Source organism: Indicator indicator, chromosome 11 (assembly GCF_027791375.1).
Source record: "Indicator indicator isolate 239-I01 chromosome 11, UM_Iind_1.1, whole genome shotgun sequence".
Taxonomy (NCBI): domain Eukaryota; kingdom Metazoa; phylum Chordata; class Aves; order Piciformes; family Indicatoridae; genus Indicator; species Indicator indicator.
The window spans coordinates 10,311,810-10,339,727 of NC_072020.1; the positions used below are offsets into that span (position 1 = coordinate 10,311,810).

At 44.3% G+C, this 27,918-nt stretch overlaps 1 protein-coding gene across 5 annotated transcripts; it reads left to right on the top strand.

The window, feature by feature from the left end:
* Positions 1-990: 990 nt before the first annotated feature.
* Positions 991-27,895, top strand: EZH2 (enhancer of zeste 2 polycomb repressive complex 2 subunit). 5 transcript variants are annotated; one of them, XM_054385180.1, is made up of 19 exons: positions 991-1,107; positions 1,918-2,046; positions 5,453-5,569; positions 6,721-6,841; positions 9,684-9,827; positions 10,354-10,456; positions 11,109-11,281; positions 13,303-13,394; positions 14,329-14,569; positions 15,696-15,865; positions 16,250-16,344; positions 20,373-20,413; positions 21,542-21,667; positions 22,675-22,853; positions 24,805-24,900; positions 25,841-25,922; positions 26,900-26,980; positions 27,067-27,151; positions 27,835-27,895. In XM_054385180.1, exons 1-19 carry the CDS (start codon positions 991-993, stop codon positions 27,893-27,895), a joined length of 2,253 nt encoding a protein of 750 aa, XP_054241155.1. The 5 variants fall into 5 exon arrangements, with proteins under 5 accessions (XP_054241155.1, XP_054241156.1, XP_054241157.1 ...); XM_054385181.1 differs by having other exon boundaries at positions 11,109-11,272; XM_054385182.1 differs by having other exon boundaries at positions 1,918-2,019; positions 11,109-11,272.
* The last annotated feature ends 23 nt before the right edge of the window (positions 27,896-27,918 follow it).

The window sequence follows — 27,918 nt, forward strand, 5'->3', positions numbered from 1 at the left end:
TTCCAATGCCTCACCGTGCTCCTGGGTTCAATTTCCTCATAATGTCTCATCTAAATCCAACTTCTTGCAGTTTGAAGCCATTACCTCTCATCCTGTCACTCCATGCCTTTGTCAGAAGTTCCTCTCCAGCTGTCCTGTAGGTCTTCACATTTTGTGGGAGTCCTTCATTTAGAACATTTACTCAGCAAGAAAAAATGGTATGGGTGCTTCTTGTGGTTAGTTTTTTCTCAGTGGTGAAAAATACAAAAGAGAAGCCTGTTATTAACAAACTAAAATGTCAATAACTAGATTTCCAACACATTTCCTTAAACAAATAAAAGATTAGACTGAATAAAACCCCCCACAATCTAGTATAATTTCTTTTGAGACAGCCTTAAAAGAGATAAATCCTTACTGGATTGTTCAATCAGTATGTATCTGCAAGCCTATGACTTCCAAAGGTGTTCTTCCCTTTAAAAATTAACTTTTTCTGTATCCTTAGAGCTTCAGGACAGGCTGGAGAGGTGGTCAGTGCCAACCTCATGACGTTCAACAAAGCCAAGTGCAAGGTCTTGCATCTGGATTTGGGACAGTCCCAAGCACAAATCCACAAACACAGCTGTCCAGAAGTTAATTTACAAGGATTCTGGTTGGTGTTTTTGCAGTCGGAGTCTCGATTTGGCCTACCTTAGCCCTTTCAATCCCTTAGGTTCCCTTTCCTAGAGAGCCACTAGAAGTGCTGAAAGCAGAGATGAATGGTCTCCCTGGTTTGTAGTTAGAATCACTGGTGTTTGGTGTCTGTCACTTAAGTATGTTTTAATTTACTGTTTTAATTTTTTTGAGATGGTGTTGCCAGTGTCTGATTGGAAGGAATTCAAGTAATTAGATACAAAAGATATTAAAATAATGTATCCATCTTTGTCAGATGTTGAATAATGTCTGCCTTCACTCTTCTCCTGTAAGCAGTGGCATCAGATTTGCTAATATTAATGTTTCTCTTGCAGGATAATCATGGGTCAGACAGGAAAAAAGTCTGAGAAGGGACCAATCTGTTGGCGAAAACGTGTGAAATCAGAGTATATGAGACTGAGGCAGCTCAAGAGGTTCCGCCGTGCGGATGAGGTAAAGGTATGTCACCTGCTGGTGCTGTGGCTTAAAATTAACCGATTTTCTTCTGAAGTATGAGGTGTCCTGCAGCAGCAAACAGCCTGCTGAAAACTTGTATTAGCTCTGTGACTTTAGAAACAGGTTTGATACACTTATGTCTGATTGAAGCATAGAATTGTTTTGGTTGGAAAAGATCTCTGAGATCATCGAGTCCAACTGTCAGTGCAACACCACCATGGCCATTAAATCATGTCCCAATGTTCCATGTCCACATGTGTCTGAAACACCTCCAGGGACAATGACTACCATCTCCCTGGGCAGCTTGTTCCAATGCCTAACCACTCTTGCAGGAAAGAAATTTTTGCCAATATCCAACCTAAACCTCCCCTGGCACAATTTCAGGCCATTTCCTCTCATTCTATCACCTGATACTAGGGAGAACAGACCAAACTCCTTTCAGGGAGTTGTAGAGAGCGACAACATCTCCCTTCACCACCCTCTTCTCCATGCATGTTAAGTACTAGAAGATACTGTAGAGAGCAAGAGTGGCAAATTCTTCAGTCACGTACTCTTGTCTAATTCAGTTTAGCATTTAATGCCATGCTAAACCTGTGAGCTTTTAACTGTGAGAACGTGGTTTGAGCTAAAGGGATAATGAAGTGTGCTAAGCCTGACATTGAACTACAATTTGGGTGGCTGACTTTTGAGCTCCTTATCCTGTCTGCTTTTATGTGGCTGGTTATTAAATGTTACAACATGCTAAGATGCTAGCAGATGAATTCAGAGCCTTTGATTTGGTAACTTTTACACCTGTGGTTTGTTTTTTTTTAGAGTATGTTTAACTCTAACCGCCAGAAGATACTGGAAAGAACAGAAATCTTAAATCAAGAATGGAAACAACGTAGGATACAGCCTGTCCACATCATGACTTCTGTGAGCTCATTGCGCGGGACCAGGGAGGTTGGTTAACATGTGTTGTGGTAACTCCCCTTGCGAGGTCCTTAGCATGGTTTTGTTTTATTCCTGCAAAGTTGGCTGTTCTTGATTTTTCTTTTTCAGCATGAAATGACTTGGCAGCTGCAGATATTTAGTAGGAGTCTCTTAAGGAGTTTATTTACTACTTATTTTGGTCATAGAGGTTTTGGAAAGCAATCAGTGCGTAGCAGGCTACCTAACTTTGAACGACACACATGACAGTGAAACCTCTTTATTTCTGTTAACACTTGAATCATACCTCAGCAGCCTTCATCAAACTGGTTTTGTATCCCTGATGTTGGGAGTTTAATCTTGCTCCTATTACGGCTGGCCCCTGCAGAGGTACAAATGAGTTGTTAACTTTGTTTCTTACTGAGTTTTAAGCACATGAAAGCTGTCAACGTAGTGACATGACCGAGTTGTCTTTGTATTAATTGAACTCAATTAACCACAGAGGTTCTTAGAGAAGTTAGCTGAGTTGTTGCACCCTTGTGTTGCACAAGCAGACGGGGTACTAAGTTCATGAAAAACACTTCCATGACTACAATGCAATTTGAGCACCTAAACTGGTTTTCATGTTGGTAGTTCAAGCTTCCTGTATTCAGCAGATGTTAACTTTTCTCAGTTGCTCTTCAGGCGTTTTTCTGAACTATACCAATTTGAAAATACTGTCATAGACTCATAGAATTATTTGGCTTGGGAGGGACCTTAATGATCATCTCCTTTCAGCCCCCTGCCAGAGGCAGGGACACCTCCTACTAGACCAGGTTGCTCAAGGCCCCATCCAACCTGCCTTTCAACACTGCCAGACTAGGAGCCTCCACAACATCTCTTGACAACCTGTTTCAGTTTTCTGGGGAAGAATTTCCTAATAATGTCTCATCTCAGCTTCCTTCAGTTTTAAGCCTTTACCCATCATTGTGTCACTCTGTGAATTTGTCAAAAGTACCTCCAGCTCGCCTGTAGCCCCCTTCAAATACTGAAAGACTGAGGGTGCCTCAATCCCACCATCAATGTTGCTGACAAAGATGTTAAATACCACCTGTCCCAGCACCCCAACCCCTAAGGAACACCACTTGTTGCTTGCCCCCACTTAGACATCAAGCCTTTGACTGTAACTCTTTGTGTACAGTACAGTCATAATCCCAAAAGTGAACTCCTTTCAGCAGGATGAGAAGGAAGAGGCTTTTCTGTGAGCAAGTTAAAACCAAAACACTCCACTTCTCTTCAAGGAAACTTCCCAGATTTTCCTTTTCCTAAAATTACAATGGGGAGCTTGGGGAGAGTGTGTGTCCTAGAGGTGCATTTGTCTGTCTGCATTGTCAAACTCAAAGGACCTCTGAGTGTGTTTTGAAACATGACTGAATAGGTAGCTACTGATCTACACCTCTGATAGAGAACTTCTGATAATAATGAGCATGGGTACACACCCAGTGTGGGTGCTTTTGTTAGTGAAAGATAATTTTTTTTAATTGATTCACTATTTTTTAAATGTTAATTTCCTGTCTGAATTGATAGAGCACACAAATTGCTGAATTCAAATCCAATCTCTACCTCATGAATCAGAACTCTGATGTTTGATTTAAGATTGCCATAATTTATTAGTGAGAGAAGTGAGACAAAGCAGTGGTGAGGGTTTTAAAAGATCACTTTAAAAAATCTTTAAGCAAGAAGGAAAAAGAAAAGAAAAAAACACCACACTTGCCTAACATGCTAAATTCATTTTGAGTTGCACAGGACACTGGCTAGAAATTTAGTGACCTGATGGAAAGGTTTTGAAAGAGTCTTCATGTGCTTGGTGAGGTTTTCTCCTCTGATCCAGCCAGAATCAACCAGAGAGTGCAAGATATCCTGTGCTGGCCTAATAAACACATTAAGCTGAGCTCCACACCAAAACAATCATAGAATGGTTTGAGGAACCTTAAAGATCATCTAGTTCCAACCCCTTGCTATGGACAAGGACACCTTCCACTAGACCAGTTTGCTCTAAGCCACACAACAATGGGGCAACAAACTCAGAGTTAGTACCAAACACTTTGAGTCACTGTGGACTCCTAGAATGGTTTGGGTTGGAAGAGGCCTTAAAGATCATTTTAACATTGCCCATTTGTCAGCATCAGGCTTCTAGTTCCAAAGATAAAAGTTAGTATTTTTTTTTTTTTACTGTTGTGTTTTTCTTGGAAAACACCTGAAAAATATAGTCAGTGGCTGCTGGCTAGAAAATGAAACATGAACCTGAATGGGAATAAAGCTCTAGCATAGGACAGTGTTTTGAATATTGATACACACAGCAGAAATCTTAATTTCATTTGCTGCAGATGAAAAAGGAAAGAAATAATTCTGGCTTGTGTCTGTGATGCTGTTTGTTACATTACTTTGTGTATTTCTTTAGAAATGTGAAGCTCTGTTCATCTTTCCCTTCTGGAAAGGAGAAAAATCTTTTGTCTCCACTTCCTTTTTTCCTTTCAGGTAGCTATGATAGCTGTTCTAAACTTTTTTTTAACCTGCCTCCAAATCCTCTTTGTTGTACTCTCCCTGGCTTTGTGTGTTCCTGTCTGCTGTTGTTTGTAACCTTTTTATTTTTTCAGATTTCTTCATGCTGCTGTCTAAATATTTGAGAAAAGTCTGTCTGTGTCTGTTAAGTGTTGAACAGATGCAAGAATAACCCAGTTGTCTGTTTTTTTCTATAGCAAGTTTATACTTTGGAGGCTACAGAAACCTCTGAATCTTAGACTGCCTCTTCCCCTCCCCCCCCAGATTCCTGTAGCTGAAAACCTCACTGACACATCCAGAGCTGTGTATTAAGAGTTAGTTTTCATTTCTCTGTTGTAGCAGTGAGGCTTGAGGCTAGGATAAACAGCTGATAATGGGGAAACAGGGCAGGAATTAACAAGAGATATGGGGGGTTTATTTACTTAAGATATCTTGCTGACATTAAAGTAGAATTCTATTAAAAAAAGAAAAAAAAGAAATAAAATACGATTTCTGTGCTGTATTGATCTCTAAGCCAGAGGGAATTCAGTTGCCTCTCTGGTGGCCTGAGTAAATACTCAAACCTAGTGCAGCAGCAACAGGTACTGAATGAGTTTTGAGATACCAAACATGATTTGAATAATCTGAACAAAATACTATCACAGCCACTTACCCCTAAGTGGAAAAAAACCCTCATCATCTACTGGCAAATGTTGTGACAGAGAAATAATTCTAGCCTCTTTTTTTCCTGCTAAACCTGTTCTTCTAATTATGCCCTGAAGACCTGGTGCATTTCTCAAAGGCTGATATGGCTGGTTTTGACAAACACTGAATTTGGTATGTTTTAGACTGTCCTTCTGTGATTTTGGTTTTGTTTCTGATGTTGCTATGTAAATGTAACTTCAGCCTCTTGTTGCAGTGCTCCGTTACCAGTGACATAGATTTTCCCAAACAAGTCATCCCACTGAAGACTCTCAATGCTGTTGCCTCTGTGCCTATAATGTATTCGTGGTCTCCCCTTCAACAGAATTTTATGGTAAGTTTAAACAAGTGCTGGGAGGAGAACTTTGTGTAGAAAAGGGAAATAAACTAGCAAAAATCTGGTGCCAGTTACCCTCCCTGTCTTTTCGATATTGCTAGTAAGGCAGTAATAATCACAGAATCCCAGCATGGGGTGGGTTGGAAGGGACCTCTAAAGATCATCCAGTCCAACCCCTACTGCTAAATCAGGGGCACCCACAGCAAGCTGCCCAGGATCACAATGTCTGGGTGTGTTTGGAATCTCTCCAGACAAGGAGACACCACAACCTCTCTGAGCAGCCTGCTCCAAGGCTCCAGCACTCTCAAAGCAAAGAAGTTTCTCCTCATGTCCTGATGGAGTCTCCTGGGTTCCATTTTGTGTCCATTGCCCCTTGTCCTGCCACTGGACATTGAGAAGAGTCTGACTGCATGCTCCTGATGCTCACCCTTTAGATATTTATAGTCATTAATGAAATTCCCCCTCAGTTTACTCTTCTCCAGGCTAAACAGCCCCAGGTCTTTCAGCTGTTCTAGCTTCCAGTCCCCTCAGCATCTTTGTGGATCTCCATTGGATTCTCCAGTAGTTCCCTGTCTCTCCTGAACTGAGAATCACATAACTGTGGAAGCAGTATTCCAGATGAGGCCTCACCAGGCCTCAGAAACAGGCTCCTTCACAGAACAGAAAGTAACTGATTGTGAACAAAACCTCTATCCTCAGTGAACCAAAGTCTTGCTAAAACCTTGCTATAAAGAGACCCTGAGTTAGCTTAATTCAGGTGACCACTTGTATGGCATTTAACAAATGTAGATCTTCTTGAAGTCATATTATTAATGTAAGGAGACCTTTTTTCTGAGGAATATGAATGTCATAAAATCGTAGAATGGTCCAGGCTGGAAGGGATCTCCAAAGGTCATCTAGGCTGACCTCCCCACAGTCAGCAGGGACATTCCTGACTAGACCAGCCTGTCCAGGTCACTCTGGATGACAAGATGAACAAAGATTTGAGGGCTTTGTTTTATTTACCTGGTTAATGGTTCATGTGCCAGAGCAGTGAAGCCAGTTGGTAAACCTTCATAGCCAGACGCTGTGGGTGTGAAAACAGCAAAGCCGGAGTGGTCAGCTGGCAGGGCAGTTCCTCATGGTTTGATAATAACTGTTGTTACCAGGTAGAGGATGAAACTGTTTTACATAACATTCCATACATGGGAGATGAAGTGCTTGACCAGGATGGTACATTTATTGAAGAACTGATCAAGAACTATGATGGGAAAGTGCATGGAGACAGAGGTGAGCCCAAACACTCAGGTATACTAATCACTTCTTCCTACTTAAATAATTGTTGTCACTGTTGCTTGATTGTTACAGTAGAATCTCTAGAATCCTTAAATTGTGTGAACATTGGGTATCAGAGACTTCCTTAGTTCCATAGATTACTTTGTGTTTTCATAAGCCTGCAGAGTGTGGTAGTACTGGAAAACTAAATGCATTAACTTGTTCCCTATGACCATACATTGATTCATCTTAGTGCCTAGGTGCAACCTTGATCTTCAATTTAATGTTCAGAGCTTGGAACGTAGTATTGTAATTTCCCTATGTGTGTCCTGGCTAGCAGAAAGTGGCAGGAGAAATGTGCAGGGCTCTGATAAATGATAACACTTGCAACTGTGATTTGATTTTGATGGAATAACCTCTTGTGGGTTTTCATTTGTTGTTTGGTGGTGGTAGGTTTTTATTTTGTTTTGGGAGTTAGTTTGTTTGGTTTGGTTTTGCTGGGTTTTGGGGTTTGTTTTTTGGGGTTTGTTTCTTTTTCTGATTTGTTTGGTTTGGGTTTGGGGTTTTTTTTGTGTGTGGGGTTTCTTTGGGGTTTTTTGTTATTTTGTTCTCTGTGGGTTTTTGGTTTTTTGCTTTCATTTGTTTTTTTTTTTCTCTAAGAAAATTATTAGCTATTTAAAAACATTCCTGTAAGTCAGCCCTGCAAGGTTGTATCCTTCTGTTGATACACTATAGCTATGTATTATGAGGTGTAGTTTGCCTTTTATTCTGTGTAGGAGCTGGACTACATGTCTTTTGGTTTGCTAAAGTCTCAGTGAGTCATCAACCTTCCGTGTCCTCTGTGTGCTCACTCAGAATTGGCTTCTACAAGCCTGAGCTACACAGTTGTTTTTCTGGCCTCTCTGTGTCCCCCTTCACAGAAATATTCCCAATCCCACCCCAAAATGGGCACTCATTTCCTAAAACTCATTACACTTCTGTTCATGCTGTCTGAGACAGAGAACTGCAATTTTTGAGTACATCATGTGTCACTCATGAAGGTTCAGGCTGCAGTTCAACAAGAAATGCTGCCTAGTCCTATACCAGCTTTGTTAATGTCCTCAGGGTATCTTGATATTTCGTGAGGAACATAAAATGTTCCATGGAGGATATTTTTACAGGTATGCTGAGTGTTGACATTATTGTCAGAAAACTGGTTATGGCAGGATGGTGACATTACTAGTAAATGTCTTCTGTTATTGTTTTAATTTATTATTAAGTGAGTCTAGCTTTAAAATTAATCTTGTTTCACTGTCTTGAGTACCAGGATTATGATGGCAATTGCTGTTATTATGGGTCATTCAAAAACTATGGATTGAAAACAGAAAGCTATTGTATTTTGTTTGCTCTCCCAATAACTGGTTTTCTTGAGTGACTGTAATTCAATGTAAAGGCTGTAGGAGTCTGTAAGCCAGAGGCATTCCCATGTAGGAGTCAGAATTGTGAACATCCCCTGCAATTGCACTCTTGGGGGAAAAATTCATATTTATATATATGTGCATGTTAAATGAGGCATCTGCCTAGGGATAGACTCATTAGTGCCCTTCAGCTTGCACTTTGGCCTCCAGCACAGCAGTTCCACATAGCTCACAGTTTAGTGAAAAAATCACAGAATCCCAGCATGATGGAGGTTGGAAGGGGCCTTTGGGGATCATGTAGTCCAACCCCTGCTGCTAGAGCAGGGGCACCCACAGCAGGTTGCCAGGTGGATTTGGAATCTCTCCAGAGAAGGAGACTCCACAGTCTCTCTGAGCAGCCTTCTCCAGGGCTCTAGCACCCTCACAGTAAAAAAGTTTTTTCTGTCAGTAAGAAGTGCTGAAAAGAGCCCAGCCCCATCCTCTTGGCCAACGCCCTTTGAGCATTGAGATCCCCTCTCAGGCTGCTCTTCTCCAGGCTAAACAGCCCCAGGGCTCTCAGCCTCTCCTCCTCACAGAGCTGCTCCGGTGCCCTCAGCATCTTTGTAGCCCCCACTGGACTCTCTGCAGTAGTTCTCTGCCTGTTTTGAACTGGGAAGCCTGCAACAGCACCCAGTACTCCAGATGTGGACTGACTAGGGCAGAGTAGATGGGGAAGAGAGCCTCTCTCAACCTGCTGGTCATACTCTTCTTAATGCACTCCAGGAGACTGTTGGCCTTCTTGGCCACAAGAGCACACTGCTGGCTCGTGGTTGGCAGCAGTCTCTGCCAGCACCAGCTCTGGTTTTCCCCTCTGCAGCAATGCTCTGTGGGTCTGTGCAGCCCTCTGAACATCACAGCAGACTAGAAGCCAAGAACCAGATCTGTACAGCTTTGTATCTTTAGTTTGCTCTTGAATTGTTTGTAAAATAACTTAATTCTTTTCTAGCACCCTGCCAGTGGGGATGTGGATGCTCTGGAATTACCTTCATACCTCTTCCTTAGCTCTCCAGAGGATAGCTTCATAGACTGTTTGCATGCATGTCCAGGCTGGCTTAATCAAGCCGTGCTGGAATTGGGATTCTGGCATAAAGTCTCTTCAATAGTCTAGCTAGGAAGTGGTTTTTATATTTTACAAGGAAGAGATTTATTTATGTCTACTGATATGAAGCACAGGGAGTCAGGAAAAGAATAACTCCACTAAGATTCCTTCACCCCTTCCCAGCTGTCTGCCCAAGAAACAGACACTGAGTGTTTTTTACCTCTTCTCAGTTCATCCATGGAGACAAAGAGGGGAAAAATCCCAAGCTGTTTTTCATAGATGACAACATTTGCCATAATTGAATTCAAATATAAGCAGGACTGAAAATACTTCATCTGTTCCTCGTGCTTTTCTGTTCACTCCAAATTTTGCTGAATTTCAGAATGTGGATTTATCAATGATGAAATATTTGTTGAGCTGGTCAATGCACTTGGTCAATATAGTGATGATGAAGATGATGATGATGGAGATGATAATCCTGAGGAAAGAGATGACAAGCAAAAAGATCGGGAAGGCAGCAGGATGGGTATGTCTGTCTGCAAACTTTAAAACCAAAAAAAAAGTCTTTTTCTTTAATCACTCAATAAATTTGTTCACCCCTTTCTACTTGATAGTTTCCAGCTCTAGCTCTAACATCATTTTCTTCAGCATTTCTTTTGACACCTACTTCAAGAGTTGTACAGACAACACGACAAAAGGTGCTTTTGCCAGTTTCTGGTTTATCTGTGTACTGAGACAGTCAAATGCACCCCAAATTAGTCATATTTCTGTCTGATAAATGCTTTGGTACTTCTCAGAAATGAAAATACAGTTCTGAAGTAGGTAGAGATCTGAACTGCCATCTCCATCTGCTGGTGGAACATACAGTTTCTCCAACATTTACTAGCAGGTTTTGTCTGTAATTTAGAAAGAAACCTCTTTTGCTTCCTCTGTTTTTTATTTTATTATTAGTATTTTGGTGAAGTCACCCTTTCTCTGAGCAGCATCTTGCAGCAGCCAAGGAGAAGAAACATAATTGCTTTTGTTTTCCCAATGTTGTGCTTCTTTGACAGAGAAAGAAAGCCACCCACCTCGCCGGTTTCCTTCTGACAAGATATTTGAAGCCATTTCCTCGATGTTTCCAGACAAGGGTACAGCAGAAGAACTGAAAGAGAAGTAAGAAAGTATTTCTTAGGATATATTACTGCATAGGTTTGTGAAACTTGACTTTGCAGTATTTGTTGATTAGGAATGGTCCACCTTCCTGCTCGGTGCTGCAACGGTTGTGCAACTTGAAGGTTGGAATTTATGATCTTAGAGGTCGTGTCCAACCTTAACGATTCTGTGAACTTCTACAAGTGATACTTGAAGGGAACTGGCTGCTCCCACCTAGTCAAACAACACAGAGGTGCACCTGCTTCATAGTTTGTGTTAATTTTTGAGATGGTAAAATTAGGGATGTGGTTTAGGGGTGGACTTGACAGCGTTGGGTTAACGGTTAAACTTGATGATCTTGGAGGTCTTTTCCAACCATAGTGACTCTATGAATTAAAGCTTAATAAAAAGGTCTCCTTTTTGGAGTTGGTGAGTAATATATATGAGGGGATGATGGTCCAGAAAACAAATGCATTCTTTCCCAACCCATTTTATAGTAAGGAATTAATTACTTGTCATGTTACTGACACAATGACCTTTCTAGCCGGCACCTCTTTCTTACATCTTTTTTAGTTTGTCACTGAAAATGCAGAGTGGTACTGGAATGAAAACCAACTTTTTTGTCATTATTGTTCTTATACTGAATAAATAACCCCTATTTCTTTCTTCTCAGATACAAAGAACTCACTGAGCAGCAGCTTCCTGGAGCTCTTCCTCCTGAATGCACACCAAACATAGATGGACCAAATGCCAAATCTGTTCAGAGGGAGCAAAGCCTGCACTCTTTTCACACACTCTTCTGTAGACGCTGTTTTAAATACGATTGCTTCCTACATCGTAAGTACAGTCAGTCTTCTTGTCTAGCTCTTATTTTCTTGCAAGCCAGGAACACTTTAAAGTACTGCAAGATGCCATGCAGACAGAAAGAAAGAAAGGGCAGCTAAAAATTGCAGCAGTAATATTGCTGAAACTCATCAAAACAACTTAGAGGATTGTGGAATTGTTTTGTTGGAAAATAACTAAGATCATCGAGTCCGACCACCAACCCAACACCACCATGGCCATTAAAACATGTCCCCAAGTGCCATGTCCACACGTTTCTTGAACACCTATGTCCACACATTTCTTGAGCACCTGATGGAAACCATGAACCTGGGGACATTGGCATTGATGTGGCCAAGAGACAAGGGAGGGTAGTGCTGGATGATGCTGGACCAGAGAGCATCAGCTGGGAATGCAGCCCCCTGAAATGGCCCCAGCTCAAACTGTCCTCGGTTTCAAGCTGATTTTTTTGGTTAAATTCTGAATTTACACTTGGTGTGGAGCAAAAATTTTAACCAAAAGTCTGGATACCACCAGTCCAAAATGCAGCCCAAGAAAAGCAGGGAATAAATGATACCCTTCCATCAGTCCTTGAAGGGATTTGGCTGAAGTCTGGGAGGAGCTGGTTTACAAAGAGGTTCCTCTGCATCTCTGACATCATTTTGTAGTGAAAACGAGACCTCAAAACACTGAATGCACCCATGTTGGGATTGTTTGTGTCCCCTTTTTATGAGTTCATACAGAATTTGTGGCTTGGACTAACCTGTAACATTACTTCTCTTTTTATATCTTCATGAAAAACTCATAGTTTCCTACCACTATTTCTGTGTTAGACTTTCTCAGTTTGTGCATGGAATATATTTGTCCATAAAAATACCACCTGGTTCAGAGGTGACTTCATTTTCCAACAGGGAGAATGAATATCTCTGAAGAGTTTTATCTTTTATTCTCTCAGGTTACTTTCTAGCCACATTACTTTGATGGGAAGAATAATTTCACAACTGAGTCTGAGAACTTGCGATGTCCTTCCCACTGAGTGGCTTTCCTGTTGCCCCATTCTGTTGAGGGAAGGATTTAACAGTGATGTGAGTTATGATGCCAGTTAGCAGCGATGTTAGTTTCCATGGAGAAAGAGGGGGATCCTGAAGTGCTTCTTGAAACAATTCTTTCTCTAAGAATGGAGCTAAACGTAAAGGGGAACCTAACAGTCCAAGCTGAAGTGGTTTGAGCTTGCAGTTGAATATTGTGATGCCCTCTGTTTCCAATTAACTTCCTCTTTTGACTCAACTTCACTTGCATGTTCCACCCTGAGTGTGCATGCATGGGGGCTGTTTAATCTGGAGAAGAGGCTGCTCTCTACAACTCTCTGAAAGGAGCTTGGAGTGAGGTGGGGGTTGTTCTCTTCTCCCTAGTATCAGGTGATAGAATGAGAGGAAATGGCTTGAAATTGTGCCAGGGGAGGTTTAGGTTGGAGATTAGGAAAAATTTCTTTCCAGCAAGAGTGATCAGGCAGTGGAACAAGCTGCCCAGGGAGAGGTGGTGGAGTCAGCATCCCTGGAGGCGTTCAAAAAATGCACGTGTTTTAGTGGTGGATTTGGCAATTTTGGGTTAATGGTTGGATTTGATGATCTCAGAGATATTTTCCAACCCTAATGATTCTATGATTCCATCTGAATTTGTTGAGTGTCTAGCTGCAGCTTTTCCAGATTTCAGTTAAGGAAGGTGTGTTTGGAAAAGTTTCTAAGACTTCCAGCACAACCAGACAGGTCAGTCTCTCTGAAAACATCCTGCTGGGAGGCAGGGACTGCACGGGAGGAGAGCTGGTAGAGATGAGCTCTGGCCAGTTGAGTGGGTAGGAAACTGCCATTCTCTGTGTGCTTAAGTGGCAAATCTGACGTCACTAGATAAGGTGTGTTGGGCTTTTTTATATTTACTATCATTTTTATTCTGGCTTAGGCAGAGGCTTTGTCCACTTTGTGTTCTTGGTGCTGTTTGATGTCTTGTTTCACATTCAGCCTTCGAAATGTGATGTTTTGATCCAACAGCATTCCACGCAACTCCCAACACCTACAAACGGAAGAATACCGAAACAGCGTTAGACAATAAACCCTGTGGACCTCACTGCTATCAGCATCTGGTAAGATAATGTCATCTGGTGGGATTCCCTAAGTGGAATTATTAAGCAAACTACACTTAGAGTAAGGACATGATAGGTCTGTGAGCCGTGTGTGCTCCAGTGTGTTGTCTTCAGTCTGTGCGAAAGAGTCAACTTCCAATCATCAAAGTCTGAAGTAGAAATAACTTTTAGCTGTACAAGATGTAGCCTGAGGTACTTGTGGGAAAGAAAGATTATCCTGCATCAAAAGCAGTGTGCACAGCAGGTCAAGGGAGGTGATTCTGCCCCTCTACTCCATTCTCTTGAGACCCCACCTGGAGTACTGTGTCCAGTTCTGGAGTCCCCAGCACAAGATGATGTTAAACTGTTAGAGCGGGTCCAGAGGAGGCCGCGAAGGTGATCAGAGGGCTGGAGCATCCTCTGCTGTGAGGACAGGCTGAGGGAGTTGGGATTATTCAACCTGGAGAAGAGAAGGCTCTGGGAAGGCCTTAGGGCAGCCTTTCAATATTTGAAGGGGGCTACAGGAGAGCTGGAGAGGGACTTTTGACAAAGGCATGGAGTGACAGGATGAGGAGTAATGGCTTCAAACTGGAAGAAGTTGGTTTGAGATGAGACACTGCGAGGAAATTCTTACTTACGAAGTGGAGAGGTACTGAAACAGATTGCCCAGAGAAGCTGTGGAGGCTTCAAGTCTGGCAGTGTTGAAAGGCAGGTTGGATGGGGACTTGAGTAGATTGGTCTAATGAAAGGTATCCCTGCCCATGGCAGGGAGGTGGGAACTAGATGATCTTTAAGGTCCTTCCCAACCCAAACCGTTCTGCAATTCTGTGGCTTGTAGGATAATGCAAAGTTAGTGGTAGAGTATGCAAGCAGAGCATGTTCTCCACCTAGTGCCTGACCACAGAAAAAACACTTTTTAACTCTTCTGCTGACAATTGTGGTGGTTTGTGTTCAGGAAGGGGCAAAGGAGTTTGCAGCTGCCTTGACTGCTGAGCGCATCAAGACACCGCCAAAGCGCCCAGGTGGCCGCCGAAGGGGAAGGCTTCCAAACAACACAAGCAGACCCAGCACACCAACAATAAATGTCTTGGAATCAAAGGACACAGACAGCGATAGAGAAGCTGGAACTGAAACTGGAGGGGAAAACAACGATAAGGAAGAAGAAGAAAAGAAAGATGAAACATCCAGTTCATCTGGTAAGGCCAGGTGGTGCTGCTTTGTTCAGTTAGCTGCAGTGCTTGAGAGGAGAGAAAAAAAAAACAAACAGTAGAGCAAGGAGATCCTAGAAACCAAGTATTGGAATGTCAGGAATGGAGTGAAAAGCTAGAGTGCTGCTGTGGGTTAAATCAAATAGAGCCTTGGAAGGAGATTTCCAGATTGTCTCTGTTTCTGTGCAGAGGTGAGATCTAGCAAGCAAAGAGTCATTTCCATAGCTACTGTGACCTAATTCTTCATTTCTTTAAGAGGGATGTGAAGAGGTTAGAGGTTGACCTACTGGAAAGCCACTCCATGCAGAAGGACCTGGGAATGCTGGTGGACAGCAAGTTCACCACGAGCCAGCAGTGTGCTCTGGTGGCCAAGAAGGCCAACGGTCTGCTGGGGTGCTTTAAAAAGACTGTGGCCAGCAGGTCAAGGGAGGTTCTCCTGCCTCTGTACTCTGCCCTACTCAGGCCACATCTGGAGTATTGTGTCCAATTGTGGGCTCCCCAGTTCAAGAGAGTCCAGTAGGGGCTTCAAAGATGCTGAAGGGACTGAAGCATCTCTGTGATGAGGAGAGGCTGAGAGCCCTGGGGCTGTTAAGCTAGAGAAGAGCATCCTGAGGGGGGATCTTCTCAGTGCTCAGCAAGAGCTGAAGGGTGGGGGGCAAGAGGAAGGGGCTGGGTTCCTTTCAGTGGTGCCCAGTGACAGGACAAGAGGCAGTGGGCACAAATGGGAACACAGGAAATTTCATCTAAACAGGAGATAAAACTTCTTTGCTGTGAGGGTGCTGGAGCCCTGGAGCAGACTGCCCAGAGAGGTTGCAGAGTCTCTTTCTCTGGAGAGTTTCTAAACCCACCTGGATATTGTGATCCTGGGCAACCTGCTGGGGATGCCCCTGCCTCAGCAGAGGGGCTGTACTACATGATCTCCAGAGGTCCCTTCCAACCCCCACCACGCTGGCATTCTGTGAAAAGTGCTGTTTTGTTATGACATATAGGTGAGGAAACAACTACAAAACCCTGGAATATTTTTAACTACAGTTAATAATTTGACATTTTATGGTCTCCATAAACATCCTGCATCAGCCTCACACTGAACCACACTCTCAATTGTTTTTCACAGAAGCAAATTCTAGGTGTCAAACACCAATAAAGATGAAGCCAAATATTGAGCCTCCAGAGAATGTGGAATGGAGTGGTGCAGAAGCCTCCATGTTTCGAGTTCTTATTGGCACTTACTATGACAACTTCTGTGCAATTGCCAGACTGATTGGGACCAAAACATGCAGGCAGGTAAGAAGGGAAACTGCTTACTAAGGGTGGTAGTGCTTGACTTTTAAAATTGAAGTAGAGAGATGATAGTATTGATTAGGACAAGGGAAAATGATGTCATTTTCTTGGTTTGCCCAGGGATGAATGCTGTCATCCAAAATTTGTGCCACAAACCTGTAAAAGTTAGCTTTGAAGTGTTTTTTAAAATCAAATTTACAGGAAGTTTTAAGTTAAACTGTCCTTAAATGACAAAAATAATCAACTTCAGGCATACTGAAAAGAGCCTATGACTGGGTATGATCTGTGAGTTGTTGGTTGGAGGAAACCATACTAACTTAGCAAATGAGCAGCTTTCTACTGGTGAGAGATTTATTGTGGATGTATTATGGTATCTCTTGTTGTTAGGTGTATGAGTTTAGAGTAAAGGAATCTAGTATTATTGCTCCAGTCCCTGCTGAAGATGTTGATACTCCTCCCAGAAAGAAGAAAAGGAAACACAGGTAAATCTGTTACTAAATTACCTTAGCCTAACAGTAAATTGGAGATACAGGGGATCAAACCAAAAAGTGTTTTGGAGGAAAAGTCATGCAACTCTTTTTCTTTTTTGCTTCCAACAAAAAAAAAAATTTGCAGGAAATAAAAGAAAATGGTGTTTGGTCACTTTTCTTCCTCTGTCCTTTATTTTGTTTCCCAGCTCTTTAACAGCCAGATTCATATTTGCAGGTTCTTGTAGGTGTTTTGCTGCAAGTAGTCAGACTAAGTTTAAATTAGAAATACTCTCACACAGCTAGCTGTTAACACTCAAGGCATTGTGGTCTAATTCTGTTTGCAGCAGTAAACAGGAAATTTACAATCATAATGGGATTCAATAATGATTAGGTAGTGTTTTGTAAAATAAAACTCCTGGGGTTTTTATAGTGAAGTGTGTTCTATTAATAGCAATAAGCAAAAATGTAGCAAACCAGGGGCATTGCCTAATTTTTTCTTTAAGAGAGACTATTCCTTTGTAGTACTCCAGTTTCATTAGCAGCTAGAACTTTAAAAACTGAACTTAACCATTTATTATTTTAATTTGCTGCAGTGAAGAACAAATTTCAGCTTTTTGCTGGAGCCCCAAAGTCCACCTGAAACAATTTCTGTTGAAATTATAAACTTGATGGCTACCATCTGTCAGTGAAATGCATTTTGCTTTGGGTAGGCTGAACGTTTGAAGAGTGTGACTCTGCACTGATTATTTTTATTCCCAGGGAAAAGAACATATGAGACAAAAAAAAAAAAATGACTGAAAATTAGCAAGAACAGGTTTGTTTTTTTTTTCCTTCTGCAAGGAACAAGTACACTTTTTTTTTAATAAAGTTTCCTATTTCTGTCTATATTTCCTCATTTTCCCCCCAAGTTTGTTGTTCTCCAATCAGTTCTTGATTCTCTCAAGCATATTACTATTTCCAGGCTTAGTGACATTCCTGATACAGGCTCCAAGATACTGCTGACATGGAGTAGAATGTTTCAGCTTTGTGGTACAGAGGCAGCCAACATGAGCTAGGAGGAGATTTTGTGAGCATCTGGAAGTGCTTCTAGCAAAACCTGTTGATTTTTTTTTTTTTTAATGCTTTTGGCACAGTTTTGAAACTGTTTTGGGTATGTGGTGGGTTTGGCTGCTTAGATCTGCAATTATTAGCCACAGTGCAGGTTTGGAATGTGCCAGATGGGAATCAGCTTGCTTTCAGATTCCAGCAGCTGGCCACAAAAATGATGCCACCACATCTATTTGGAAAGAGCAGCTGAAGGGCTCAACTGTATTCTGAAGCTGAAATGCATTGTGTTGTGAGCAGGTTGAAACATCATTGTGGAGGAGCTTAGAGATGGTTTTGCTTCGAGTTCTTTTTCCAAATTACTAAAAGCATGTACTCTTACAGAGAACCATAGACCTTAAAGGTCATTGAATCCACCAAGTCTGGTGTTGAAGTCCACCAAAGAGGTGTTTCCAAGAGGCAGAGATGTGGTGCTGAGGGACATGGTTTAGCACCAGCCTTGATAGTGTTAGAGAATGGTTGGACCTGATGATCTTAAAGGCCTTTTCCAACTGAAATGATTCTATGATTCTGTGGTATTAGGTCCTTATTCTGGTGGACTGAGAGACATGCTTCTGTGAAAGAATTCTTCAAAACCAGGTGTTACGTTTGCTGAATGCCAGCTAGACCAAACAAAAATTATTGTGATGTGCATTAGAGTAACTCAAGTCACAGCTGCACTACTTTCACTTCTGTGGGAGCTGTCTTCTTGTGAAGCATCAGCATCTCAGAATTCATAAACAGATGTTGGTAGCCTTTCTTCTGGACTCTTTAATAGGAATTTATTCTATTTATGACAGCCCTGATGGTCTTGGGGTTCTCCTGAATCTCACTGACTTGGACGAGTCTCCCTCTGGCTTTGTAACTCCAGTGGGTTCCTTCAGATGCTCATGAGAAATGCTGTTGAGCACTTAACATTGAGTCTGAGAGTAAAGTTCTGAGAGGCCAGTTGCACAGAGGATCTTGCTCATCAAAAGCTGCTGGGTGTGGTGGGTGGCCAGCAGGAGTAGTAGCAGCTAAAAAGTCCTACTGAAGTAGTTACAGAGATAAATCTTTCGGAGTGCAAACTTCTGAGTGTTGTGTCCACTGGATGGCAGGCAGCTCTCCAAGTTGCTGGGACCTTTTAAGTCCCTGTGTTCACCAGTGTTTTGGCCTGCCAAGTAAATCTGCACAGAAAGCTGCCTGCATGAATCAGAGAATCACAGAGCTGCTGAGGTTGGAAGAGATCTTTGAAATCATCAAGTCCAACTGCTCACCTAGAGCTCACAATCCCACCACTACTGCTAAACCACTACCACTAAACCACATCAGTCAGCACCACATCCATGCCTCTTTTAAATACTTCCAGGAATGGTGAATTCACCACCTCCCTGGGCAACCTGTTCCCAGGGCCTGGGAACTCTTTGTCTGAAGGATTTTTTTCCCAATATCCAACCTGAACCTTCCCTGACACAAGCCGAGGCTGTTTCTTCTTGTCCTGTCACTTGCTGCTTGAGAAAAGAACCAACTTTCACCTGGCTCCAACCTCTTTTGAGGGAGTTGTAGAGAGCAGTGAGGTGAAATATGGGTATTATTTGGCCAGGAAATGAGGCTTCTCCCATATTCTCCTAATGTTGCTCTAGGATGTACTAAGAAAGCCCAAGAAGTACAAACTTTGAAAACCATTCATCTAATTTTTGTTTGTTCGCTGTAATTCAATTGCTGGCTAAAGCACATAGAATTGGGAAAAAACCTAAAAAACATTGATTTCTCCTTTAATTTTATGGCTAGTAAAATTTAAGTCTGGTTTTCCTTCTGCTACCTAAGGTCCAGACTGGTGGTTTTGCTGCATTGCTTCTGCCACAGCTATTCATGGGATAATAGACATTTCCTGCCCAAAGAGTTCCAGTCTGAAACAGATACTTAAAAGGGGTAGTTGTAACCTGGAAGAACTTTTAATGCATGATGACTCAACCTGGTGACAACCAAAAGCATGATGTGCTTAAAGGAATCCACCACCTCCACACCACCAAACCATCACTTCTTGCAAAGGCAGTGCTTAGCTGAGCTGAGAAAGAGAATGCTGAAGGAAAGCTGCAAGAACATAAGAAAAAGGCATCTAGAATGTGATGGAGGAGGGAAAAGGCTTAGCACAGTGAAACCAGTGAGAACAGGGGAAAACCCTGTCCAGCCAGAAGAAACAGTGAGACCCACATGGCTGTGCCAGATGTGATCTCCTCTTGTTGAATACTTGGAGCTCAGATGAAGAGTAGCACCTGGCTGTGATCCCTAGATCACCAGTGTGGTACTGAGGCCAAGTCCAGTGAAGACATTAGATTGGATATTAGAAGAAACTTCTTGACTGGAAGGGTTCTCAGACACTGGAACAGGCTACCTAGAGAGGTGATTGAGTCTCCATCACTGGAGGTGTTTCCAAGAGGCAGAGATTTGGTGCTGGAGGACATAGTTTAGCACCAGACGTGGTAGAGTTAGGCAGTGGTTGGACTTGATGATCTTGAAGGTCTTCCAGCTGAACTGATTCTGTGATTCTATTCTATGATCCTAAGCAGGTGACAGACCTTCACCCCCTACCTAGACGTGTCCCTCCATCTCTGCAGTGCTGTATCCTTCCTCCAGCTGCTGCCTCAGCCTGCTAGAAGCAGCTCCAGCAGCCTCCTCTTCGCAGACTTTCCTTTGAGGCCACCTGAATTGAAACCTCTCTGTAGCCTGGACTGGGTGGGGGCTGCTGGGCCAAGAGGAATGGCATGGGGAGGGGGAGGGAGCAGCCCTCAGAGCTTGTCAGCTCCAGGAGCCTGGGCCAGGGTGGTTCTGCTGCAGGCACTCCTGACGTGCAGGCGGTCAGGCTGCCAAATCCTGCCCCGTTTTCGGTCAGCCTGGGTGCCGGACGCGGCCGCCTCTCGCAGCCCCACTGCAGGAGGAGTTCCTGTCAACCTTCTTCTGTTCTGTGTTTTTTGCAGGTTGTGGGCTGCTCATTGCAGAAAGATACAGCTGAAAAAGGGTTAGCATCTTTCCATTCCATTTATGTCCTCAACTTCTAAGATCCTGCCATTGCCTTTTTTTTTTTTTTCTCTTATTTTTTTGGTTGGTTTTCTGTTTTGGGTTTTTTTTGTAATGTCAGGCCATGCTCTGCCTGCTTTGGGGAGCTTGAAATCAGAGGGGGAATAAAAAGACACAAAGTAAGCTCTCACTGTAGGTGCTGCAGGGACAGAAGGTGCTGTTTGATTTACCTGGCTGGATGAGCTCCTCAATGAAAAGAGGAGGTTGGATTTGTAGTCTTCTCAGTATGGCCTCATGGAAGTACAGCACAAAATTGCATTTACAAGAGCTGCAGTGAAGAACAGCATTTGGGTGGGTTAAAACCAGCTTATTTTAGCCTATTGTCATCTGAAAATTGGTTGAGGGTGCTTGGGACTTGTAGCAACATAAATAATTGGTCAGTTTGTGTCTCTCTCTCTCTCCTTTTTGGTTGCCCCTTGCTAACTTGAGCATTGTAAGGAAGCCAAGCAAACCCAACACGAGCTCAGGAGGCTTAGCAATAAATACAGTGTACATAACACCAAGTTCTCCTAGCTGCTCTGCAGGTCAAGCTCAAAGCTTATCCCTCAGAGTCTCTCCTTGCCTACAAGATGTTGGTGTTGTCCTTGTTGGAAAATTGACCTGGGAGAGCACAGTGGTATAATGACCAGCTGTTATTTTGCCAGCCTTATCTGCTTGAAAGCTGACTGTTGCTCCAGAGTATAAATGACTTTGGGTGTTTGAGCAGATGTGACTTTGCTGATTGACACCAGTGATGCTCCAGAGGATGCTCAGACAGGAAATTATACCATTGCTGTCTCGTTCCTCAGTTTTCCACAGTACAGTGTCCAGCTCTGAATGCTCCAAGCAGTGAAGCACACCAGGGAGGAGGAGGCAGCTCATGCTGACCAACACCTAACTGATGTTACAGCCCTGCTTTGGTGCCTGTGGAGCTTTTCACCCCACTCATCATAGCTTTGGGGGTTTTTTGAGTCATTCTTGGGGCTTTCTTAAGTTAACTGACAACAAGGGAATTTCTGATGTAAAGAGAGAACTGGGCATGGTTTGTTTGTGCCTTTCAGCTTGACAAAATGTTGCTCTTTTCACTCAGATGGTTCATCCAATCACGTTTACAACTACCAGCCTTGTGATCATCCCCGGCAGCCTTGTGACAGCTCCTGCCCATGTGTCATTGCCCAGAACTTCTGTGAGAAGTTCTGTCAGTGCAGCTCAGAGTGTAAGTAAAACACTTAGAAGCTATCTCATAAGTTTCTTTTGCTGCCCCAACCCCCAGCTCTGTACTAGCAGCCTGTGTGTGCTGCTGGCAGTGTTTGCAGCAGGAGTAAATGGTGTTGGAGTGAGGAAGGAGAACACATTCGGTTTAAGTGTCAGATGGTGTGAGAACCAGCACTGTGCCCAGGTGACCAAGAAGGCCACCAGCATCCTAGCCTGTATCAGCAATAGTGTGACCAGCAGGAGTAAGGAAGGGATTGTCCCCCTGGACTCAGCACTGGTGAGGCCACACCTTGAATCCTGGAGTCAGTTCTGGGGCCCTCAATCCAGGAAAGACATCAAAATGCTGGAGAGGTTTCTGAGAAGGGCAACAAAGCTGGTGAAGGGTCTGCAGAACAGGCCTGGTGAGGAGTGGCTGAGGGAACTGGGGTTGTTTAGCCTGGAGAAAAGGAGGCTGAGGGGAGACCTCATTGCTCTCTACAACTCCCTGAAAGGAGGTTGGAGCCAGGGCTGGGATGGTCTGTTCTCCCCAGTGACCAGTGATGGGATGAGAAGAAATAGCTCAAGTTGTACCAGAACAGGTTTAGGTTGGACATTAGAAGAAAGTTTGACTGAAAGGGTTCTCAAAGGCTGGAACAGACTCCCCAGGGAAGTGGCTGAATCCCCATCCCTGGAGGTCTTTCAGAGATGTGGTCAGGGACATGGTCTAGACCCAGACTTGGTGGAGTTGGATAACAGCTGGACTGGATGATGTTGAAGGTCTTTTCCAATCAAAACAAGCCTGTGAGCAGGGAGTGCATGCTCAGCTGAGTTGTTGACTCTTCTCTAGCCATTAAATGAAGCCAGGTTTGAAGCTGCAGCAGACCAGAGTAAAGCCAGCAAAGAATTCCCACACAGTGCTTCCAAACACAGACACCAGCTACTCTGCTGTGCTAACACCTGCACTGGCTCAGTTTTGCAGCCTGCTGTTCTCACCCTGGCCTGTTCTGTTCTCCCCCTGTCCCTGTGCAGGCCAGAACAGGTTCCCTGGCTGCCGCTGCAAGGCGCAGTGCAACACCAAGCAGTGCCCCTGCTACCTGGCCGTGCGCGAGTGCGACCCTGACCTCTGCCTCACCTGTGGAGCTGCTGACCACTGGGACAGCAAAAATGTTTCTTGCAAGAACTGCAGCATTCAGAGGGGATCCAAAAAGGTAGGTGGGCAGTTACACCATCACACGCCTGCTGCCTTGGGGTGTGAGGTGGGAATTGCATTTTCCCACCGGGGAAAGGAATTTCCTGGCCTTGGTGCTGTCGAACAGCACAAGAGCAGACAGGGAAGTCATTGTCAGGCTGGTTGTGTCCAGGTGCTGCTAAGCTCTGTGGGGTCATGCCCATGCAGCTGGCATTTGCTTTGGAGCACTGCAGTAGAACAGCTCTTTGCCCACTCTGCTCACAGCCCACACCTGCAGCACTGTGTGCAGTTTTGGTCCATGCTGTACAAATAAGATGTAGACAGGTTGGAAAGTGTCCAAAGAAGGGCCACAAGAACAATGAGAGGGCTGGAAGAGCTGCCATAGGAGGAAAGGCTGAGAGAGCTGGGTCTGTTCAGCCTTGAGAAGACAAGGCTTAATGGAGACTTTATTACCATGTACCAGTGCATTAAGAGTGGCTACCGGGACCATGGAGTCTCCCTTTTTACAAGTAATCCCATGGAAAAGATAAGGGGTGATGGGTACAGGTTACTGCTGGAGAGATTCCCATTAGACTTCAGAAGAAAATGTTTCCTCGTGAGAACAGCCCAAACCATTGGAATCATCTCCCAAAGGGAAGCAGTGGTTTCCCTACACTGGACAGTTTTAAGGCTTAGCTTGGCAGGGTGCTGGGCCATCTCATTTCAACTACACTACCAGCTAGAAAGCTTGGACCAGATGATCCTTGGGGTCCCTTTCAAGGGATTTCCCTGATCAGGCTTTGCTTGTGATCTGCACACAGGCTGCTCCTTTAAAGTACTCAGCCTTCCCCTACATCAGCATAAGCAGGTTTGGCTCAGGCACAGGCACTGGTTTTCCCTTCAGGTGTTGATTCTAAACATGCAAGCTTGTGCAGGGTCTGCTTAAGGGATCTCCAAAGCCCATCCAACAGTTAAATAAACAAGCCAACCTACCAAGGGTCATTTCAGCTCTAGAATCTCTTCTGGCTGACTATTCTCAGCCAAGCACTGAGCTGATCAACACTGATCTGCAGCCCTTCAGGTTTGAAATCCCCAGTGTGTGTTTTTACATAACACCCTGTTCTGGTTTCAGCTGGAGCAGAGTTAACTTTCTCCCTGGCAGCTGGTTCAGTGCCATGTTTTGGGGTTTGTGTGAGAAGAACATTGATAACAGACTGATGTTTGGGTTGTTGCTGAGCAGCACTTATCCCAAGTTAAGGGGGGCAGGGTTCAGTTTCCCATGCTCTGCCAGCCAGGAGGTGCCCAAGAAGCTGGGAGGGAGCATGGCCAGGACAGCTGTCCCCAACTAGCAAAGGGGATATTCCATACAGTATATAAACTGGGAGGGGCAGATCAGTGGCTGGTGAGAACTGCTTGTCTTGGGTTTTATTTCTCTTTCTTCTTGTTCTCTTCATGATGGTGATGATTGTATTTTACTTCAGAACAGAAACTGTGCTTGAGAAGAAATTCTTTACAGTGAGAGTGGTGAGACACTGGAAAAGGTTGCCCAGGGAAATTGTGGATGCAAGGTCAGGTTGGATGAGGCCTCGAGCAAGCTGGGCTAGTGTCTGTGCCCATAGCAGGGCAGCTGGAACTAGATGATCTTTAAGGTCCCTTCCAATCCAAACCATTCTGTGATTCTCATCTCAACTTGTTTTGGATTCTCCTCCCCTTCCCACTGGGAGCAGAGGAGCAAGCAGCTGCATGGTGCTTGGCTGTGGGCTGGGGTTAAATCAGGACACACTCTTATTTCAAGGTTGAACTAAAACTTGTGTTAGGTTGCAAGTGCTGCTGACCCACAAGGTGGGATTTTAGTGGGTGTTTGAAGAAGAGAAGAGTTGGTGTTTGCACATTTCATTAAGTGAGGCAATTAAAACTCAACCAACCAACAAAACAACCCACCCCAAATCTAAGTCAGGTATGTCTCAATGGTTCTTTTTTTTCTCCCCTAGCACTTGCTGTTGGCACCTTCAGATGTGGCAGGCTGGGGAATTTTCATCAAAGATCCTGTGCAGAAGAATGAATTCATCTCTGAGTACTGTGGAGAGGTAAGGGTGGAGAGCACTGTTCAGCTGAATTGGTGAAGTTGTGTGTTGGGGCCAAGAGATTGCCTGCAACTCTGTGTCATGTTGAGGCAGAGAGATGTGACCAAGGTATGGCTGCTGCTGGCAGATGCTCCAAACCCAGCAGCCAGACAGCTGAAGTGCCACCAAAAATTAGGATCTCTGTGAGAGCAGGAGGCTGGAATGGTCGTTTGGTCCTGGAGATGACTTCAGTGCAGGCATGCCTAGAATTCTGTGCAGAACCATTTAGGAGGGCACTGAAATTCAGTAGGCTTCCACCAAGTTAAATTCTGTCACAGTAAACCCCTGAGTTAGTATGCAGCCTCTGTTTTGAGAACTGACTCCTGCTTTCCTTCTGCTCTGCAAGAGCTTCTTTATGCTCAGAGCAAACCAGAGTTGGTTGATGAGCACAGGAGGCTCCCTGAAAACGGAATTTACCCTGAATATTTTCAGTCCCAGAGAACAAAAAGCCTACCTTTCTTTCAGAGTTCATAGAATCATAGAACTGTTTGGGTTGGAAAAGCTCTCTGAGATCATCAAGTCCAACCATCAACCATGGCCATTAAACCATGTCCCATGCCCAAGTGCCTTGTCCAAACATTTCTTGGAACACCTCCAGGGATCATGACTCCACCACCTCCCTGGGCAGCCTGTTCCAATGCCTCAATGCCTGACCACTCTTGCAGGAAAGAAATTTTCCTAATCTCCAATCTAAACCTCCCCTGGCAAAATTTCAGGCCATTCCCTCTCATTCTGTCACCTGATACTAGGGAGAAGATTCTGACCTCCACCTCACTCCAACCTCCTTTCAGGGGATTGTAGAGGGCAGTGAGGTCTCCCCTGGGGTTTGGGACCTTAAGCTGCTATGGACAGAAGAGGGAAGAGGATCTCTCTTGCTCTCTTTCACAAGTGCTCTTTCTTGCAGATTATTTCTCAGGATGAGGCAGACAGAAGAGGCAAAGTGTACGACAAATACATGTGCAGCTTTCTCTTCAACTTGAATAACGGTACGGACGGACAGCTCAGCGCCCTGCACCAGCAGCAGCACAGAGCCCAGTTAACATGGTGGGGCTGGAAGGGACCTCTGGGCATCTTCCAGTCCAACACCCCTGAGAAAGCAGGCTCCCACAGCACTCTGCCCAGCTTGCCAGTGTCCAGATGGGTTTGAAATCTCTCCATCTCTCTGGGTAGCCTGCTCCAGGGCTCTGGCAGGTTTGGGCAGCCCTCTTCGTTTGCAGGCTGCAGGGAAGGGTTAGGGATTTTCCTCTGCTCCTCCTTTCCCAGCAGCCTGTGGATTCCCAGACTTGAGAGCTGGTGCTTTTTTTGTTCCCTAAGTGCCAGTCAGCTAGATAGCAGCCACAGAGCCTGCGACCAGCCATGATGAGCTGAGTAGAAGTAGAATTAATGGGGTAAAATGCTGTGCAAGCACTAAGTAAAGCAGCCCGAAGAACGTAAAAGGCTCACTGGGAATTGTCTGGAAAGGTTTTATTATTTATTTACTCATTATCTATCTATCTGTTATTTATTTTACTTAAATTAGCAGTGATGTCTGCTGGTAGTTTTGTGGGGGGTGAGAGAGAAATGCAAGCACAGAGATGTGGCAAAGAAAAAAGCCCAACCTGCAGCCTGTCAAGTGTGGAGCATCAGGAAAGATTGGAAAGGAGTTAAAAAAAGCTGTTCTGTGAGCATTACCCTTGGTGTGTTTATGGAGCTTGTCCCTGGGAAACAAAGGCAGGGAAGCTCCAAAGGAGAAGGCAGGGCAGTGCTGCTGTGGCAGGAGGTAAATGCAAGGTCAGTGTGGGGCAGCAGGAGTACTTGGAGTCCTCCAGAAAATAAAGCCAGCCCTTCCTTGGGGGTAGCTGGGCAGTTACCTCTGTCAGCCGATCCAACCCAAGCCCACTGGGGGTTAAACACAAAAGCTGTTTCCTAGGTGACCTCTCCATCACCTGTGGGGTTTGTTGTTGTTTTTTTTTTGTTCCTTTAGATTTTGTGGTTGATGCAACACGCAAGGGCAACAAAATCAGATTTGCAAACCATTCAGTAAATCCCAACTGCTATGCAAAAGGTAAGTTCTGCACTGGTGGGTTTGGTGGGACATGAGGTGGTGCAGGGCTGGAGCAGCCTCTTGCTAACACAAGTTCTTCCCAACAGTGATGATGGTTAACGGCGACCACAGAATAGGAATCTTTGCTAAAAGAGCCATTCAGACTGGTGAAGAACTGTTCTTTGACTACAGGTGGGCAGATGGCTTTTGTCACCTCTCCGTGGCATGGTCTGGTTAGCTGTCAGCTCAGGGCTGTGCCTGTCTCCTTCCCCACAGCTGAGGAGCTCAGAGCCCCTGGCATTTGGGTTTTAAGCCATAGTCAGACTGACTATGCAAAGCAGCAGGGTAAGGACCATGCGAACTTAGAACTGCAGCTTGTAGAGGGGAGGTTTAGTAACAGCTGGGGCCAGGCCTGCCTGTTAAACTTTTATCTGGTGGGGTTCCATAGCGACCAGGGTGGGTTGTCTCACCCATCACTGTTCCTGTGTTACTACAGAGAAGGGCTTGTAAGGCTGTGTTGATGCTGTTCTCTCAGATCAATCTTTCACCTCAAGTGAAAAAAGGCAGCTGTCTGGTGAGGACACTGCCTCAGCCAGCCCTGGGAAGTGCAGCTGCCTTCCTCGAGTTAAGCTGAACCTCAGCATTGTGAAAGCCAAGGCAAAACAAAGGAGCTCTCAGCATTTTCCTCCCTCTTGCTCACTCCCCTACAGGCAGCTTTTGGGGCAGTCAGTGTTGTTCTATGGTTCCCACAAGGACTAAAGGCCCCAGCTTGTGAGGAAACACTGGGGAAACAAGTCTGAGAGCGCTGCCCTGTTAGAGCAGGCTGCCAGGGCCAGCAGCACTGCTTCTCACTTGTCTTCTGCTTTTAATTTCAGATATAGCCAAGCTGATGCCCTCAAGTACGTGGGCATTGAAAGAGAAATGGAAATCCCTTGACACCAGCTACCTCCTCTTTTAAA